The sequence below is a fragment of the Toxorhynchites rutilus genome, chromosome 1, assembly GCF_029784135.1.
Source record: "Toxorhynchites rutilus septentrionalis strain SRP chromosome 1, ASM2978413v1, whole genome shotgun sequence".
Lineage (NCBI taxonomy): Eukaryota > Metazoa > Arthropoda > Insecta > Diptera > Culicidae > Toxorhynchites > Toxorhynchites rutilus.
The window spans coordinates 195702883-195723568 of NC_073744.1; the positions used below are offsets into that span (position 1 = coordinate 195702883).

Sequence of the window (20686 nt, forward strand, 5' to 3'; positions counted from 1 at the left end):
GCCAAAAGGGAATCCATCGGAAAAAAGACGACCAAGAAAGCACTAGCATCGTAAAGGCTTGAGGCATTGAAGACAACAGCCAAACACACGCACGCGCGCAGCTCTTTTCGTTTGGAGCTCATCGAGTCAACACCGATTGCCGGCGGGCATCGAGCGTCGAGGGGAAGGAACCGAAAAGATGTCATCGTTGCTGACAAATTATCTGCCGCTGCTACCGGGCATAACAAAACAACTACCGCTGGCTGCCAAAAAAACTAAAAGTTACTACTGTGAAGAAGGTGAGCAACAAGAAGAAAGCTCCTGCTACTGTCGGTACGGCTGTAGCAAAGAAAAAAGAACTAAATAAATAATTGACAACCGTTGAACGGAAGCCCATGAAATTGTAGTTTTCGAAAAAAAATGTTGATGCCAAATGTCTTCTTGTTGCATGAATCGTCGCGATGTACTGTCATCTCGAATTTTTTTACGTAGAACGTCTTTCATTAAGGGTGCCAAATCAGAAAACAGGTCACGTTTTTATGAAATAAAGTTAACGTTAATAACTATTTTTGCCGCGAACGGATTTTGGCGATTTACGTACTAAACGAATCGGAAATTACCTAAGATTTGTTTAATACGCTATACATTAGAATCCCCTGGTTTAAAATTCATGAAAACTTTAAGCTTTTCCATTTTCCCATATATTTGTTCTGTCCATTTGTGTACTTTCCCTAACAGAGCTGTCAATAACGAGCAACTTATCGACGACCAACGAAAAGGAAATCGTAGGATTTAAAGTTCCGTGAACAAAGGAAAAGTAGTAGAATGAAGGGGAATACTTGCCTATAGTATAAACAGTGGATCTCGCTGAGGAAAACTTTCATTCGGCATCGGACTGTTGAGCAATCCAGTTCACTTCGCTTTCGCTGCTCTTCGATCTAAGATTGGTGGTAATCCAACTTGGATATCGTCGTTTGGGTTTTCTGTACGCTTTTTACGTCATTCGTATTGTGTGTTTTCCTTTCCGCGTCATAAATTGGACGCTTCGCGTAGTGTGTGATGAGCAAGAAGAAGAGGAAGGCCGGCTCGAGCCCTGCAAAAAACGAACGCATTGCCAGGAGCAATGAAATTTCGAGGCAAGCGTCATCTAATGATGCACGCGATGTTGCTGCAGGTGAAAAGCACTCGCACTGAACCGAGCCTTCGCGAGTTTGACACCGCATCGAACAACAGCGAAGTAGGCGATTTTGGCGCGTCAGTCGAAAATGTAAACGCCGTTACCCAGGCAGCAACCAAAATCAAGCTCCACCCGCTAGTGGTGAAGGCGGTCGCTCTTGACAAATTCATCAACGAATTCGCATCGATGGGTGTTACAGCAGAGTACAAGCTGTGTGACATAATTCAGTCTTTTTCCAAGCAATTAACATTGTTTGTTTTCCGTCATCATAAGGGCTTCTTTGGAGCCTTTAAGAATGCGTCAATGCATTAAACTGACGTTATGACGAAGCAGGTGTTAAGGTTGTGCGCCAAAAAATTATTTGGGGAATATCAAGCATCTTGAATGTCTTACTGGAATATTATAAGTTATTTGCGTTCGTGTGCCAGTCGCCAAGCTGCCTTCAACTTGGATTGCATTTGCGCTATTATCGATTGTAATGAAGCATTGCTACTGTTTTCGAGTTTCAAGCCACCAATGTATGGCCCTGTATGCGTGCTATGGCGAACGCTTGTTTGGCGCTTGGTTTACGTTGTACGAACGATGCCTAGAGGTGCGATTCCTTTCAGGCAATACTAAATAACATGTAGCATGATATATGATACTTGCAAGTGTTGTCATTGTTGTCGTTTACACGCGGTGCCAAAGATATATTGATTTAGTTATGAGATTTGGAATAATGGTGCTGGTGCAACATGTATATAATCGACTATAGCCGATTCTATGTCAATTGCGAAAAAGGCCACCGGAATAGCGTTCGATTTTCAATGCATTGACATGAAATAAATTGCGACATACGATCAGCTAGTGTATTGTTTTGCGAGGGCAAGAATGAATCATTAATCAATTATCGTCAACTGATTCTACAATGAAAAAACCATTTCAGAGATTATTCTGCTAAGCAGTTGTTTCTAAAATTTCACAGTGTTATAGAATAATATCCGAAGTTATAAACAATAGCTTGTTAAAAAATAACAGCGTAGTTCTACGTCAACAATGCGGTCGTAACTTGGACACAACCTTCTATAATTTTTTTTGGTCAAAAATCGACTCTCTGGGATTTAATCGTTTTTTGGAATACGAGGCAAAACGTATCGTTTAGGGTGCCAATGGAAATGCTGCGAAGTGTTGATTTGCACGAAAATATACCCTATGCAAAATATTAGCGCACTCGAACTTAATTTACAAGTGTCGCAAATGTCAAAATTTTAGTTTTTTTTAAACTGAAAAATCATCCATCATTTTTTTTGTAAACCCCGATTTCATGTACTCCCCATGAAATCGGGGTTTACAAAAAAAAATGATGCAAAATGTCTTGGAATAGCATGAAACGTCGAGATTTCCTGTTATCTCGAAAAAATTTTTTTTGGTTATAAATTGACTTTTTGGCACTTGGTTGTTTTTCGTCTAAAAAGTCGGTTTTTTTTTAAATAACAGTAAATGTAGTCGTATCAATTCAATTTTGAGTCATTTGGAATCAACTTTTTTTTTTGAACCCCCAATTTTATGTACTCCCCCTTGGATGATTTTTCGGTTTAAAAAAAAAAGTCACAGGAGGGTTGTGTCCGAGATACGACCGCATAGTTGACGTAGAATTCCGTGAGGCTATCTGTTGATTTTGGATATGTTTGAAGAATTACATCGTTAAACTCTTTGATAATGATTTAGATTTAACGTCTCTGTTAGGGAACACATTTCGGTAGGAACAAAAGTTTCCCCTACTTTCATGTATTTGCGATGCCGATTTCCCCCAGGCAGCTTGATTTTGATGTCTCTGTTAGGGACCCGCCGCATGTGTCGTCAATTTCGACCAATCAAAAGTGGGTATTTCCGTTAGGATAGGGGTTGATATTTTTCAATTGTTCGGTAGTTAATTTCATGACATATATTATTTTCTTCAATATGAAAAATTGTGTTGGAGTGCCGAAATCGATTGACGCAAAAATTTCATCAATCCAACATGAAATGACTAAGCAATAAGCGTTTGAAATTGGACAATTTTCACGATGTGCTCGATTTTCGATTTTCAATTTGTACCCCAATATGTTCCCGAAAGACGTAATCCTACGTCAAAATATTAAAAATATTCAAATGTATGCAACATAATATTGTGAGTAAACGACTCACTACAACTGGATTGGATTGTCGGGAATGATGGTGTACTAAACTATACAGATTTTAAAATCTATAATTGAACACAATACAACAAAACAATAACTGAATCAAAATTCTCGGTTTTTAGAAACGCATATCAGCAGAAAATCAAACATCGAACTTCGATTATACAGCACCTTATTTGAATTTTTACAAAGTGCAGATGTGCTGGATGTGAGAGAATAGATTGCTCTTGTGAACCGACCAATCAGAACACGGAATTTCCGCTCGGAGATTGTTCGATTGTTTGATTGTTAGTTCCATATAACATATTATTTTATTCATTGTAATGAATTGTTATAGAGTGCTCAGATCGATGGATGCAAAAATTTCGCAAATCCATCCGGAACTAACGGAGCAATAATTATAAGAACCAGGGATTTCCGTTTAGATGGTTGTAGAGAGTTTTCAATTGTTCGGTAGTTAGTTTCATGATATACAGGCAAACTTTTTTTTTTGTGGGGGATAGGGACCGCATAAAAAATCGCATAAAAAAATTGTGCAAAACTTCACCAAAAGATTTAAAAAGTCGTGTTCGGTACACATATTGAAAAAAACTTTTTTTGTGCGGTAGATAGGGACCGCATGAAAAAAAGTTTCACCCAAGAAAATAATTCAATTCCACGCCATTCATCGTTCATATTTCTTTTGTTTCTCTGCTCTGCTGTTGCGTGTGGCTGTTTTGTGCTTTTAGTTGCATGTCGAAACGTGTTACTGTTAGAAATCATGTCATGCAAACACTTAGAAAAACTTAGAGTATTTGATGGGAGGAAGGGAATGATTTCCAAAAAAGCCAAAGTCCAAAAAAGCCAATACTCAGTCATGTCCGCCACAGAGCCGATACGGTCCCGACGAGGCCCTTGCAGCCAAGTGGTCCACCAGAGCACAAGTCCAACCGCCAGCCTTGTTTTAGATTGACTTTAAATACCCTCATTCAGAGAAATCGAGAAAATTTCCTTTACGAAAAATTCCTAGACCGGCACTTAAAAAAAAACTTTCAATTTAATATCCTTTATATCTGTGTCTCGCGCGCGACGCTCAAACTTTTGTAGACTACTTTTATTTTTTTTTAAACTAATACAACTATAAGAACGACAAAATAAAAATAAAAATAGTCCATCATCACCAAGATCATGACAGACATAATAGAGATCAATACAAATTTAAAAAAGATGATTTAAAAAAAATTAAATAATCTACATAATATAATCCGTTCAAAAACTTCGTCAGATTCATTGAAAATATTGGAAACAAACTGCAAAAAAATTGTCCACATTAAATTATCCGTTCGTATAAAACTTCGTCAGTAAAGATCTTCGTCATAAAAATAAACAAAAACTCGTTCAGCTGTTAAGAGAACACAGCTTTTACATGTGAAATACAGTGCCTCTTAAATTCTGTAAGTGTTGTTGCGCATTTAATATGTCTTGGCATCGAGTTGAACACATTTATTCCTTTGAAGTACAACGAATTTTGTGAAGCACATGACAAAAAATTAGGTGTTCTTATTTCATTCGCGTTTCTAGTGTTATAACTATGAAAGTCAATTCCTCTTTCAACTCGATCACACAAATATCGAGGCAGCAAACCTTTAACTACTTTGAAAATGAACACCATAGTTAAATAAACAATCCTTTGCTTCACGGATAACCATTGCAGAGCGTCCAACATTAAAGATGAGGAAGTGAATCTGTTACATTTTAGTATCAACCGCATTATTTTGTTTTGCAAGCGCTGTAATCTCGATATTTGTGTGTCATTGGCTAAAAATAAAATGGAAGAGCAAAAGTCTAAATGAGGAGAGATGATTGATTTGTATAGCTGTATTTTGCTGCAAATAGTTAAATCGTTTTTCAATCGACATAAGATTCCATACTTCATGGCAATTTTCTTGATGACATTGTCAATGTGAGTGTTGAACTTGAGTTTGTCATCAATAATCACGCCAAGATATTTAATGTCCCGAACTCGATCAATAGTCTCATTATCAATAACGATGGAGACGTTTTCATTTAAACGATTTCGCGAGATTACCATATATTTAGTTTTACTTATGTTCAATTTCAATTGCTTATACTTCAACCATCTACTTAAAGAATGTAAATCTCCATTCAAATGTAAAACGACCTGATCTAAATCATTAGCTGCAATGAATAACACAGTATCATCTGCAAAAAGATTGATATCACAAAATCGTAAAACTCTTCCCATGTCATTGATATACATAATAAATAAAAGGGGCCCTAATACACTTCCCTGAGGTACTCCAAGATTATTCCCTAGGGGATTCGAAATTGTATCATTAAAAATAGTCCGTTGAGTTCTGTCATTCAAATAGCTTTCGAACCATTTATATGCAGTATTCGTAAATCCAAAGCGCTTAATCGTGTTCAACAACAAGGGCCTAGAAATTGTTTCGAAAGCGCGTTTTAGATCCAAAAAAACAGCAATGATATTCTCTTTGCACTCTAGTTTCTCTTTCCATTTTGCTAATACCAAGTTCAATGCGGTTTCACAGGAATGACCTTCCCGATATCCCGATTGTTCTGGTATTAGCAAAGCATTGCAATTTAAATATTCCAGCAGCTGGCCTTTAACGACTACTTCTAATATTTTCTCTAGCGTGTGCAACATATTGATGGGACGAAACTCTTCGGCTTTAATCGTTCCAGCAACCTTTTGAATTGGAACTATTAAAGATTCCTTCCACACCTTAGGCACATGCCCAGTTAGCAAAGATTTATTAATAAGGTCCAGCAAGATGTGATCGATGACATGAAAGCAATCTTGAATAACTCTAGCATTGACATTATCCACTCCAGCCGTTTTTCCTAAAGAAAAGCAAATAGTTCTAAGTTCATTTAATGTAATTGGGTGAAAACTTTCAAATCTACAACTACTGTTAACCGGCTGTTTTATTTCATCAGGTTCATCAACCAATTCAATGGACTGATTGATCAATGAAACACTATTGACAAAATAATCGTTAAACTTAGATGCTATAGCCTGTTCAGACTGTTCAAGTGTGCCATTAAAAGTTATGGAACGCGGTTTGCTATTACTAGGTTTTAATAAAGATTTCAAAATTTTCCATAACTCCTTGCTGTTGCTTTGATGCAGATCAATCTTCCTCTGAATATATTCACAACGAGTTTTCTTAATCGACTGTGAATATATATTGCGCGCGTTTGTGTACATATTCCAATGATTTCCATCATTTGTTCTACAAAATTTCTTGTACCATCTGTCTCTCTCACGTTTAAGGCGTAAAAGATCCAAATTGTACCAGCTGTTCGAGTTTTTCATAGGAACAAATTTTTGCGTAACAAGCCGATTTGTACACTCTTTCAAGGTATTAGTTAGAACAGCTGATGATTCATCTAAATTACCGACCTCGAATGGAAAATCCAGGCTTCTCACTACGAGATTCGAAACAGCATGCTTCGAATATTTCCTCCAGCACTTTAATTTCACAACATCTTCATTTACCACGAGATTATCTACAATATTGATAATTAAAGCCTCATGATCGGTTATTTTCAAATTGGTATCCGTGACTGTGTAAATAGTATCAAAATTGGAATAAACATGATCAATTAAAGTTTTACTGTGCCTGGAAATGCGCGTAAATTCATGTACTGTTTGTTTCAAATTGAAGAAATCGGATACACGCTTCAAATGGTTCGAATTGTAGTCATCACGCCAATTAATATTGAAATCACCAGCTAATATATTCAATTTGCTAGAGTCAAGGAACATTTCAAGCCAGTTTTCTAAAATTTCAACAAAACGCAAGTCGCTTGAGCTGGGACTATGATACAAAACACCAAAATTACCCATCTTCATGCCATGTTCAACTGTAATGCCCAAGAACCAGTTACCATCAAACACTTCGTTGAGGCGAAGATTGAATTGAACTGATTCTCTGACATAAATAGCAACACCGCCAGTGTGCCTAGAATGTGATAAACACGCAGCAACATTATATCCCGGAATACTATACTGATCAAATGATTCTATTTCAACAATGTGTGTTTCAGACAAAAGGACTAGAAATGGACGCTTTTCCTCAACAATCTGACGTAACGCTACGTAGTTTGTTGACAGTCCCGCAATATTCAAATACAAAATATAATATTGGTTCACAATTCTTCTGGAACCTGGTTGCTATTTATTGAAATGCAAGCTGCTTTTTTTCAAATCAAAAAGTCTCTGATATACTAAACATTCAGAGCTAAATGCGGCATGATTGACGTCCAAATTCAATTTCCGTTCTGTATTCATTTTCAAACAATTAACACATTTCAACACAGTTGACTTGCATTCAGATGTCTTGTGTTTCTGACTACACCTTGAGCACGTTTCAAAATTTTGTTTGCAATCCGTGCTCTTGTGTCCAAATTCTCCACATTTGAAGCATCTTAATGCATTAATCGCAGGAACTACGGAGCACCGATCGAACCCCACATTTACTTTTTTCGCGTTCAATAAACAGTTATATGTGTCAACATCTACTTCAATTACAGCAGTGAACTTATTGTAGGTGAAGCGTGGATTTTCGTACACATTTAAAACCTTTACATCTTTTATTTCGATGCCTTCATTCTGACTTCGGAGGTAATCAATGAAAACATCGGAGGAATGCTGATCGCTCATGCCCACGATTTTTAATCTGGGCACCGATATGGGAACAACAGCACTATACTTCTCACCCAAATTGCTTTCGATGTCATCTTTCACATTGTCTATATTAGCTCCAGTTGCACACTCAACAATGATGGAGCCATTTCTTCCATTTCTGAAATTACTAATTTTGTGTGTTCTTGGATCTAATTTTGTCTTCAAATGCTTCCGAGTATCCTCGCAAGCTTGTTTGGACTCTTTAGGCTTGATTACAATAACCGGATGAGTCTTACGATTACTTTGCATGAAAATCTCATCAATCCCTTATGAAATGACTGAGAAATAAGTACTTGAAATTGGAAATTTTCACGATGTGCTCGATTTTTGATTTTCAATTTGTACAATATGTTCCCGAAAGACGTAATCCTGCGTCACAAGAGTCACGGTATTTGAAGATTTCTGCCTTCGTCCGATCTGGTCTGTCAGGTGAGGATCCCAGATGCGCGCCCAGCATCACTGTCGCCTTTATTGACGGAACTATATACCCTCTCTGTGTGTATCTATGGAATCAGTTCCGCAAACAGACGAGAAAGATGATTAGACGAGACGAATGTCGCCTTAGTAACCGCTAAGCACTACTCGGAACGGAAATTGCCAACCGCTTGGGTTCGCATTTCCAGTTGTTGGAGACGAAAGGAAAGAAAAAAAAACGGGCACAAGAAACGAAATAAATTGCGAACATCGCAAAACATATGGAGCATATAAATTAAACTCTAATAAGCTCCATCTTGCGATATTGAATGAAACCCATTATCTTCGTCATTCCACAAGAGGATATAAGATTACGAAACTGTGAAATGGCGACAGAGAGGATTTTTTTTTATCATTTTCCCACGATTCCGGCGCAGGCAGCGGGTTCTCGGGCGAGCAAATGTTGAATCAGGAGGGAGCAGCAGCACCCACAAGGTCAGTTCGGCCGTTCCGTGAAGCACTTCCGCGTTGAATTAATATACGGTACATTGACACACGCGGTCCGGTCAGTCGGTTGGTCCAACAAGCGAACATCTCGTCGGGGTGGACACGATGGATTCTATTTATGGTTCAAACTAGGGGGGCCCATCCCAGCAGAGAGATAGGAAGCGCGTTTGTCGAATTTATCGCTAATCACTTATGGTGGCGAAACTCCCCGATGGTCGGAAGCCGTTAGAGAGATAGATATTCACGAAACCAGAACTGGTGCTGTGGGCCACACGACGATGTTTCAAACTAATCTTATTATAGCGGTGTTCAGTCGTCATTTCTGTGTGTTCCCGTTGTTCATGATATGTATGCTTTTGCCCCCTGTCCGAGGCTAAAATCTTGATCATTTTGATCAGAATTCGAGAGTATGCGAAAATACTACCGAAAATGATTTTGTTGGACGAACCGTAGAAATTTTGGCAGCGAGTGTTCCGGTTAAAGGGTGTGTCACATCAAATTGCATCACGGAAAAAACGCTGTAGAAATTCGCCCAGTAGACCGATCCTTTTGAAAATTTTAGACAGTAAAATAAAAACTATTAAACAACTTTTGGCATTTTCTTTTTATTCATACTTCGAGCCCAAGCCCGTATGCACGCACCTTCCTCTTTACCCCGTCCATAAGGTTCTGTACAACGTCAGGTTGTAGTTTTTTTTGAACAGAAATCCATTTTCTCTTGAAGTCCGCCTCCGATTTGACAACTTTTGGGTTCTTCCGGAGGGCCTGCTTCATAATCGCCCAATATTTCTCTATTGGGCGAAGCTCCGGCGCTTTGGGCGGGTTCATTTCCTTTGGCACGAAGGTGACCCTGTTGGCTTCGTACCACTCCAACACGTCCTTTGAATAGTGGCACGAAGCGAGATCCGGCCAGAAGATGGTCGGGCCCTCGTGCTGCTTCAATAGTGGTAGTAAGCGCTTCTGTAGGCATTCCTTAAGGTAAACCTGCCCGTTTACCGTGCCGGTCATCACGAAGGGGGCGCTCCGCTTTCCGCAAGAGCAGATCGCTTGCCACACCATGTACTTTTTGGCAAACTTGGATAGTTTCTGCTTGCGAATCTCCTCCGGAACGCTGAATTTGTCCTCTGCGGAGAAGAACAACAGGCCCGGCAGCTGACGAAAGTCCGCTTTGACGTAGGTTTCGTCGTCCATTACCAGGCAATGCGGCTTCGTCAGCATTTCGGTGTACAGCTTCCGGGCTCGCGTCTTCCCCACCATGTTTTGCCTTTCGTCGCGGTTAGGAGCCTTCTGAACCTTGTATGTACGCAGGCCCTCCCGCTGCTTGGTCCGCTGGACGAACGAACTTGACAAATTCAGCTTATTGGCGTCATCCCGGACCGAACTTCTCGGATCACGTCTAAACTGCTTAACTACGCGCTTGAGATCTTTTTCACTGACGGAGCATCCATTTTTGCCGTTCTTCACCATCCGGTCGATGGTTAGGTTCTCGAAGTATCGTTTTAGTACTCTGCTGACCGTGGATTGGACGATTCCCAGCATCTTACCGATGTCCCGATGTGACAACTCCGGATTCTCGAAATGAGTGCGCAGGATTAATTCACGACGCTCTTTTTCGTTCGACGACATTTTTCCAAATTTACGAAAAATTGACAGTGAAGCATGGCCAACGTGATCTATACACTCTTATCTGATTATAAGCGAAAGCTGAAGATATAACTCCTAAAAATTAAATTTCTACAGCGTTTTTTCCGTGATGCAATTTGATGTGACACACCCTTTATAATGAACTTTAAATTTATTCTGTTATTTGTGACTAAAAAAAGGTTTTTTGTAATTCGCTTTTATTGGAAAAAAAATTGCATTTTGACGTAGGATTACGTCTTTCGGGAACATATTGGGGTACAAATTGAAAATCGAAAATCGAGAACATCGTGAGAATTGTCCAATTTTAAACGCTTATTGCTCAGTCATTTCATTATGGACTCATGAGATTTTTGCGTCAATCGATTTCGGCACTCCATAACATTTTTTTATATTGAAGAAAATAATATATGTCATGAAACTAACAATTGAAAAATTGAAAAATCTCAACCCCTATCCTAACCGAAATACCCACTTCTGATTGCTCGAAATCGATGGCACATGCGACGGTTCCCTAACAGAGACATCAAAACCAAGCTGCCTGGGGAAAATCGGCGTTGCAAATACATAAAAGTAGAGTGAGCTTTTGTTCCCACCGAAATGTGTTCCCTAAGAGAGACATCCAAACCAAGCTGCCGGGGAGAAATCGGCATTGCAATTACATAAAAGTAGGGGGAACTTTTGTTCCTACCGAAATATATTCCCAAACAGAGACATCAGAACCAAGCTGCCTGGGGGAAATCAACATTGCAAATACATGAGACATTAAAACCAAATCATTATCAAAGAGTTTAACGATGTAATTCTTCAAACATATCCAAAACCAATAGATAGCCTAACGGAATCCAAATCATTTCGCGAAAAGTCACATCAAATAACATATTGAATTTTACGAGGTTAATGCGTGCCGCGTAAATTTCGAAATCCGCGTAAATTCCGAAATCCGCGAAAATTCCAAAAACCGCGTAAAAAAAGGCGCGTATAAAAAAACCGCGTAAAAAGCGACTTCAGTGTATTTATTTAAATTTTGTTTTTCATATGTCTAAATTTTGTCGGTATATTTAGAGCATTGCATTGTACAAAGATTCTTAAAATATCTTAAAAAATATGAGATTATCTTTACATTGGATTTAGATGGTTTATCAAATTCATAGGAGACAGCAGTACGATAGAGCTTTGTGAGAAAAAATAAAGTCTCTGTGGAAAGATCATTTGGATTAATGAGAAGAACACTTTAAAAAATCCAAATTATTATAATTTTTTTTTATTTTAATCTTACAATTGAAAACCACGAATACAATAATAAAATAATCGATTTCTGGAAAATAAAAATAATGAAGAAATTTATTTTTGTGTCTCGCTCTTAAAAATTCAAGAAAAAATTACGCCACATGTAGAAAAAAAGACACATACGAACGCATTTAAATTAAAATTAGAGTAGAAGTGGGTCTCAAAGTTATTTTTTTTAAATTTCGAAATGCCAGAAAATATATAATTTTGTTTGTACCGCTTATTTAAATTTTTTTTGTACATATCAAATTAAAGCCAATTACTTACTCTTTATTGGAAAAATATACTTGCCCAAATTTCGGATTTTTGTTTTCGTAATTATTTGTTGTATTTGTCTCGTGTTGTTTTCATGGCTCTGAACTAGCGAGCGCTATCTTTTTTTAATGTTTTTCCTTGAAAGCTGCAAAATATTGCATTTGGGAAAAAATGGATTTTCGTTTTGAGTTATTTATTGTATTAGTTTTTCATAGTTTTTGATAGTTAAAGATAGAGGGCGCCATTTTTTTTTTCTTGAAAGCTAAGGTTTTTTTTACGTAACACATCCAAAAATCAGAGATGTGTTTTTTTCGTTTTTAAGTTATGATTTTCCAAAGTCAGTCGATGGCCCGAAAAATCATTTTTTGCGTTTCTTCCAAAAATGACTTTTACAAAAATTCATAACTTTTGAACTAATGGACCGATTCAGATAATCGGCATATAAAATTGAATCCAATGAGCTAGTATTATTAAAAAATATTACACTTACGAAAAAATTGGATTCTAATCGCATAGATCTAGTCTAGTTGCATAGGAATATTGAACGAAGACTGAAAACAAACTAAATTTGAAGAATCATAGTTCAAAAATGAAAAAAGACACATCTTTGGTTTTGAATATGTTATGTAAAAAAAAACTATCAGCTATCAAGAAAAATATAAAAAATATGGCGCCCTCTATCTTTAACTGAAAAAACAATGAAAAACTAATACAATAATATCTAATATCAAAAACGAAAATTCAAAATTTTCCTATCCTTCTGAGAAATTATTCTAAAAATTGAGTTTTTCTATATACCAATGCCAATATATAATTCGAAATGAATTATGTACATTTCGGTGGCAATGGATGCATGGAAAAAAATCATCATCGAATTTCAAAAACCGACCATGTACATTTTGTTTATTGGCCCAAAAAAATGACCTGTGCAAAGCTTCAGTTCACTCGGACGTGATTCAGAGGTGCCTCAAGTTTGAGCTAAAATGTTGCACAGGTAATTTTTGACGTAGAACTATGTCTTTCATGAAGGGTGCCAAATCAGAAAACAGGTCACTTTTTCATGAAATAAAGTTAACATTAGTAACTAATTTTGTCGTGAACGGATTCTGGCGATTTACATACCAAACGAATCGGAAATCCCCCAAGATTTGTTTGATATGCTATACATTATTAATCGCATAGTCTGTATATGGTTTAAATTGATGAAAATCGGAAGCGTTTCCATTTCCTCATACATTTGTTCTGTCCATTTGTGTGCTCCGTGAACAAAGGAAAAGAAGAACGAAGGGGAATATTTGCCTAGTGTATAAACAGTGGGTCTTGCTGAGGCAAACTTCATTCTTCGTGAGGACACCGACTGGACAACACCGTTGCTAGGCGAGCTGGACGGCGAGGGATTGAATGGTTTTCTCAAGGCAATGGGGGTGGATGAGTAATATGAGGAAAGAGTAGAGTTTTCAAAGGGCTAGAAGACGAATGAACTAAGAAGTTTAAAGTCTCTTTAATTCAACGAGGAAGGAAGGTCTCGTTTTGTATTCAAAGCAATAAATATCGCTTGTTCTTCCTTGTTTTGCATCATCACATGTCTTCGTTTCGGATTGAGCTGTGGACGCGATCAAATTACTCACTTATGTTTCTAGAATGCAATCATTGCATCAAACTGATACCATTGCATTAAGGTTCTGAGCTACACAATTGTGTGGGGAATCATCAAGCTAGGCTATTGTCAGCTCACCAAGAAAATAAATGTTCTGGAATTTTGTCAGTAATTTGGTTTCGCATGACGGTAGGAAAACTCTCTCCACAAAGGATGACAGTTGCGCTTATCTCGAGGATGTATTGTTCTGCGAGCACAAGAATGAATCATCAAACAACTATGGTCAAATGATTATAGAATGGTAGAATGATTATTTCAAAATTTTCGTAGCATTATAAAATAATATCCGCAGTTAAAAACAAGCGACTTGAATTAAACTACAGCGTAGTTCTACGTCAACAATGCGGTTGTGTCTTGAAAACAACCTACTATATATTTTTTTTAAATTTTCATGTTTATTTCTTAATATCTCAAGTATGGTACCTGCTAGAGTGCTGAAATTTTGAACTTTTCTTAGTTAAAGTGTCTTCTTACTATAGTAAATATATAAAAACAGATTGGTGACAGTCACTTTTCCGATTTTTGTCCGCCGGAAATCCTATAGTGCGCTGCTGTCTCGTGGTCTCGCGGGGAAGACAGTTGGGAGACACCGCGAAGTAGATTCAGTCTCCGCCTGTCAATGTCCGAAACAGGCTAGAAGAAAAAGAAATTTCAACGGGAACATACTTTTTTTTTGCTGTTGTTTGAAAGAGTCAGCAATCGGTTTAAAATAGACCCTATCCGAGAGTCGCATGCAGAGAAAAGGCTGATGACATTTCTCCCTGCCCACTCCTGGCCCGACCATTCCCGGCACTCCCGGGGTCCGTTTCCTCTGCATCGTTTTGTCGTAAAATTGGAGCATTGAAAACAAAAATTAGTATCAAACACAGTTGTTTCAATGTAATGATTTCCCGAGAAGTTGCGTTACGTTCGTACGTGATCAGCATTTGCGGTAAATAAAACATAAACACAGTAAGTAGTGGCACACCCCTCCTTCGTTTTCACCCATAAATGAGCATGAATCGATGCAACCGGGGTAACAACAGTAACCACCAGGCTAAGCAACCCTCTCTCCCTCCGACTTAACAACAAATGCAGAGTGGGGGAAGTAAAAACAAAAATTTATTACCAACGACGTTTATTGACACTAAAAGAGAGCACTTCTGCTTCCGCCTGTCCGATTGCTCTCGGTTCCCCGTCCCGCTTCCTCGTGTCCACTGGCATAATTTGATTTACGCCAACAGCTACATAATTTTTACGATTTTTACAAACTATTTGTTCGCGGGAGGGAGGGAGGAACAATATGAAAGTTCGGTACAGCTTGCAATTGACAGTTGTTCAATTGTTTGCGCCCCTGCCAACAATTTTCCGCAACAAACACTATGTTCGCTACACTCAAAAAAATCCACCCGTCAATGCTACGTGAAAAGTCACGTAGAGTTCGAAAAATTCATTTTTAGCCGATGTTATATGACAAAAGTAAATATAAAATTAGGCACCAATCATTTTCACTGCAGTCGTCCCATCTCTATTACGTGAAAATCCCGTACTCCATAGCATTCATTTTGACAGTTGCTCTTCGTGTTCATTATGTGATGTAATCGGATGCGAACAACAATGGCGTCTGTTGAAAACAAACAGCAAGAGCTGCTAACAGATTCAAGTATTCAGTTCTATCAACCAACAGCTGCAATCGAAACCACAACACCTACGGCTATCAGTGAAACTGATACGTTAGACGAGATTTCCTGTAGATCAATAGAATCCAACCAAAACAAACGCTATAAATCAACGCAAAACGTAAGTACATGAATCCCTTGTTCATGCGGAAAAAAATACTCAGTTCTGTATTTACTTTCCCACAGGAATCCAATGCATCGTGCACCAGCAATACGAGTATACTAGAAGAACTGTCAACAAACGGTTCTCGTTCGGCAGAATTTGAAAACAGATTGGACAAAGCAGAACCATATCTGCAAAGTTACCCAGGTACTTCGAATTCAGGTACTCTTCCATCAATTGAACAGATAAATTTTAACAAAATCACTGAATTCTCCTCTGTCACTTTCACGCTTCCAGCGCACGACAGAAATGTTTTTACAGCGAAATTCTTAGAAAAGTTGCTGATACATTCTGAAGAAGGGAAAGAAATTTTACACTACGCCTCGAAAACGGAACTTTCCGAGGCCAAACAGCTAGTACTATCAAGCATTATTGCAAAGCATCACTTGAATACCAGAAAAAAAGCTTTAACTGAAGACCTTCGAACATACGCCCTAGCAGTGACGTCACTTTTTAAGTTTGAACGACTGGTAAGTTAAAGATAGAACAATAAGAAAACATCAATCAGTGATAAATCATGTTTCTTTTGACAGGAGAATTATTTCATACCGAGGAGCGGGGATCGGAAGAACCATGGCGGAAAAATTGCCAACAAAATAGGTAACTTAAAACAAAGAAAACGCAAATGTGAAGCTAAAGAGAACGCATACCAAGCATCCACACAAACAACAATCGATTCTCAATCTACTCGGGATGTTGCTGCCGAAGAAGCTGCTGAGTGGTTGATGCTGAATAGTGAACCATGGTCTGTTGTCCTAGAACGGTGGAGAGTTAGCTACGAAGCACGCAAAGGGCACTTATTGTCACGGAAGTGCATCACCAAGATTTTTACAACATATCCGCAATACAAATGTCAGCATGGTTTTCAACTGGTATGAGTTTTTGAATTATGTTTTAATTAATGTTTTAAATAATGTTTAAAATATAGACTGTTTGTCTATAATGCCGTGTTGAATCGGCACACACAAAATAACGTGGTGTATAAAATTTGTTTCTAATTCAATTTTAGATCGACATAGATTTTCAGAAAGCTTTTCCCAACGCGAAGAATGGATTGAAGGAATTACTACAGCTGGTACCACAGGTTACAGAATATATTTCTAAGAAAGCCGTGGACCCATCGGCCGTATCTTTACTTGAAAGATTGACTGATGATACAACAAATAACGGTAAAGAGCATCTCAGCTGTTAGATATATTATGAATTGATATAAATGAGGTTATTTTCTTCTACAGATAAGCAAATTTGTACACTTTTGCTTGCTCTAAACACTGTGCTGCCCCCAATTACGGCCGCACCTCATTTTAAACCTACCATTTTAGTTGGGCAAGAGGATACACTCATTTTCGTTGATTCTAAAGAGTTAGCTCAATCAAAAATTCATGAAATCTACCGAAGTTACACAGAGCTGGATCTTCCAATCGTGCCTAAATTAGTTGCAGTGGGTGAAAACTAGGACCAATTGCAGGGAACATTCTTTGTCTTGTATGACGATGTGTGTTATGAGCTTCAATCGGCATCAAGAGCAGTTGATGTACTAATTAAACTGACTGCAATCCTTGGACTCCCTTTTTCGAAAATTTCGAAATTGGTTTGGCACTTTCTCAGTGGTTACATTTACGGCATAAATCAACAAGAGTCTTATGCTTCCATCAATAGACTTCGGACTTATCTCGAGACGAAAAAGGCAAATAGCACATTGTGAACATGACTCGGATCACCTGCATGATATCTGGATGTACGATTCTCTCTGCATCACCAATAGAATACCTTACACATCTTAAGGATTACCATCAAGTTCCATCCGTTTATCAATATAGATGCACGATATCGGGTTGTCACCAAGTGTTCTCTAAGGTATATCCATTCAAAAAACATGTTAGTCATCATACCGGATTGCACAATGACAGCAGTAGAACTCAGCATGATATGTCATCATAGGAGAATTTATCTATTTCGCTAGATGTAGCAAATGCTTCATCATGCTATTCCGAAGGTTGTTCGTCAAAAATCAGGCGTATTGAATGCAGTGATAATCAATCTGAACACGTAAACCGAGAACCAATCAATATACTTAATCAAATGGCGCTAAACTTAACTCTGTACATGCATAAACATAATAACTTTACCCGAAAAGATGTGTATCAAATTCAAAATGAAATAAGCCTTATGTTTTCAGAGATAGCAAATAATTTAGAAAAGTTTAAACAATACGTAACTGATTCAGAGAACAGTTTCAACTATCAGAATCAAATCGAAAAGATGAAAACCATATTTGATTTTATAAATACAGATCATAAGTTCTTTAAATATATGAAAAGTTGTGTAGGATTTGAACTGCCAACCATAGTCACCATAGACAAAAATGACGATATTGCTTCTAAATTGTTAGAAGGCGAAAACGACTACGAAAGCGTCCATGTAAATAATTACTTGATAATAATGCCTATTGAATTTCAAATCAAAGCCTTTTTTGAATGCACTAATGTATTGAAATCCACATTACAAAATATAGAACAGCTACACAAATCGACCGAAATTTCAAATTACATAAATGGAAGTACATGGAAAGGTATTAAACACAAATATGAAAATGAATACATTGTCCCAGTATGGTTATATGCCGACGAATATGAAATTAATGATTCGCAAAGTTCACATAGTAATAGACACAGTATTTTTGGAATATATTATAAATTTCCAACAATACCCAAAGAATACCAATCCAGATTATGCAACATTTTTGTAGCCGGAATGGCGCAGAAATCAGATATCAAAGAAGTAGGAATGAATAAGCTTATGCGCGCTCTAGTCGATAGATTCAAAAAAATTGAGAGTGAAGGAATCAATATTGTTTCCGATGGTAAAACAACACTAGTTAGATTTGTGCTGTGTTTGATACAAGGCGACAATTTGGGTGTCCACTCGATGCTACTTTTCGTAAATGGATTTAATGCTACTTTTTATTGCCGGTTTTGCAGACGACCTAATGTACTTTTAAAATCGGATTGTAAAGAACATGCTGATTGCCTTCGTCGGCGTCAAGACTACGCTTTAGATTTAGAAATAGGACAGCCTAGCGAAACAGGGATATGTGGTAACACGGTTTTCAACGAACTTCCATCTTTCCATGTCATGGAAAATTTGAGTGTTGATGCGATGCACGACTTGTACAGTTCAGGTATTTGCAAATCTGGTTTAGTGGAAATCTTAAACTATTGTATCTATAGCAAAAAGTATTTCACTCTCAATGATTTCAATATGCACAGAAAATGTTTTGGGAAAATGTGTATAGACAGCGAATTATCTCGAATGCCAGATATAGCGGAAGGATATAACAGCAAGAAAAAGCAAAAAACCGTTCATATACGAGTAACTTCTAATGAAATGCGTATATTGATGCATTACATTACTTTAATCCTTGACAAATATGTACCCAACGATGACATGGTTTGGAAGTACTGCATAACGCTAGTTAAATTAACCGAGTTCTGTCTGAGGAGTTCATTTTCACTAAATATAATTAATCAATTGCGAAGGTTGATTAACGTGCATCACAGTATGTACATTGAACTATTTAAGAAAGAACTTAAACCGAAGCATCATTTTATTGTGCATTATCCTTCGATTATTACTGCATCAGGACCAGTGGAAGATATGATGTGTTTTAGATATGAATCTAAACATAGGGCTTTCAAGCAGTATGCTCATATCACGCCTTCGAGGAGAAATGTGTGTTATACTCTTTGCATAAAAGCGTCATTACAATTTGCTTACGATTTTTTCCATCAAAGTTTTTTCGAAGATTCCGTCTCTGGAGTATTTAAAATGTTTGATTTGAGACTGCGTAATTATTTCGGCAAACTACTACAGCCGTTGAATATAGATTCAAATTTTGATATGCTATTTGCGAGTAGTGTTGAATACAAAGGAACTCATTATAGGGCGGGATATTTCATGACATTGTTCAACAATCATATAATGTACTTATATGAAATAATTGAGTTCATCAAGCACAATACCGAGTTACATGTTATATGCCAACATTGGCAAGTTGGAAATTATTCCGAACATTTTCTGGCATATGAAGTAACAAGATGTTTACCTATAGTAGATGTGCTGAAAGTCGACTTATTTGATAGTTTTCCCGTTTCAGTACATAAAATCGGTTCTCAGTCTAGCATGTATTTCCGAGTTAAAAACAGTTTTAATGTATAAGCTAAGTTATAACATGTAATAAAATGTTGTGCATTGTTTGTTCTATTGCCTTTATATATGTTTATTATAATAGTTGCATTATCTTTCAATTAGTCATCCTAATTAGTGATAGAAATATTGGAAAATAATGCAATTTTTAAATATAAATAAAATTATGAAATTAAATCAGTATTAAATAAAATTCCGATCATATTGAAAGGGTATTGGGTACGGTAAAAGTCACGTAACTACAACGTGAAATTCATTACTTCATGAGTTCATTTTGTGTGTTCATTCTGATTAACGTCAGTATTACGTGAAAAGTTCGATGGAGAAAAATCACATACGTTTTCACGTAACATCAACGGGTAGATTTTTTTGAGTGTATGATTCGTCGTGTCGATCCTGAAGGGGATTAGCGGATTTGCTTTCATTTCTCTCTGCCTGTTTTTTTTTTGTTATCTTTCACACTAATCTAATGTTTGGTTATTTTGAGAGGGGTCACCTTTTTGACGGCATCTTGCCGTCGTCAGACAGCGCCCAGACAGAGGCGTCGCAAAAAAAAAAGAAATCAACCAAACCACATTCGCTAAATGGGGGTTTATAATGAAATGGATATTTTTGCAAACAAAAAAACAACAAATTTGATCTGTGCATTCGGTGATGGTTGGTGGTCGGACGCGGGTTGTGGTTTGGGTCAATCCGTCTAGTCATTCGAATGCCTCGGGGGGATTTTGCGCGCGAAATCTCCGAAAAGGTTAATTTGCAAAACCGAAAGCGAAGTGAATTGGAGGCAAAAGTTGATGGCCGCCGACGAATGTCGGCACGTGTAGAGTGTGCATTATATATTTCGGTGGAAACTAAAGCGAGGAACA

At 37.5% G+C, this 20686-nt stretch overlaps 2 protein-coding genes across 3 annotated transcripts in view; one reads left to right on the plus strand and one right to left on the minus strand.

Annotated features, from left to right (window-relative positions):
* Nucleotides 1-20686, minus strand: part of LOC129773107 (tRNA dimethylallyltransferase) — a 432576-nt gene that overhangs the window by 174811 nt on the left and 237079 nt on the right. The gene's annotated exons all lie outside the window — the stretch shown is intronic.
* On the plus strand, nt 15330-17518 carry LOC129773137 (uncharacterized). Its single transcript, XM_055776714.1, has 6 exons — nt 15330-15572; nt 15638-15776; nt 15852-16084; nt 16148-16486; nt 16624-16783; nt 16850-17518. The coding sequence occupies exons 1-6, from the start codon at nt 15378-15380 to the stop codon at nt 17068-17070; spliced, it is 1287 nt and encodes a 428-aa protein (XP_055632689.1). The 5' UTR covers nt 15330-15377; the 3' UTR covers nt 17071-17518.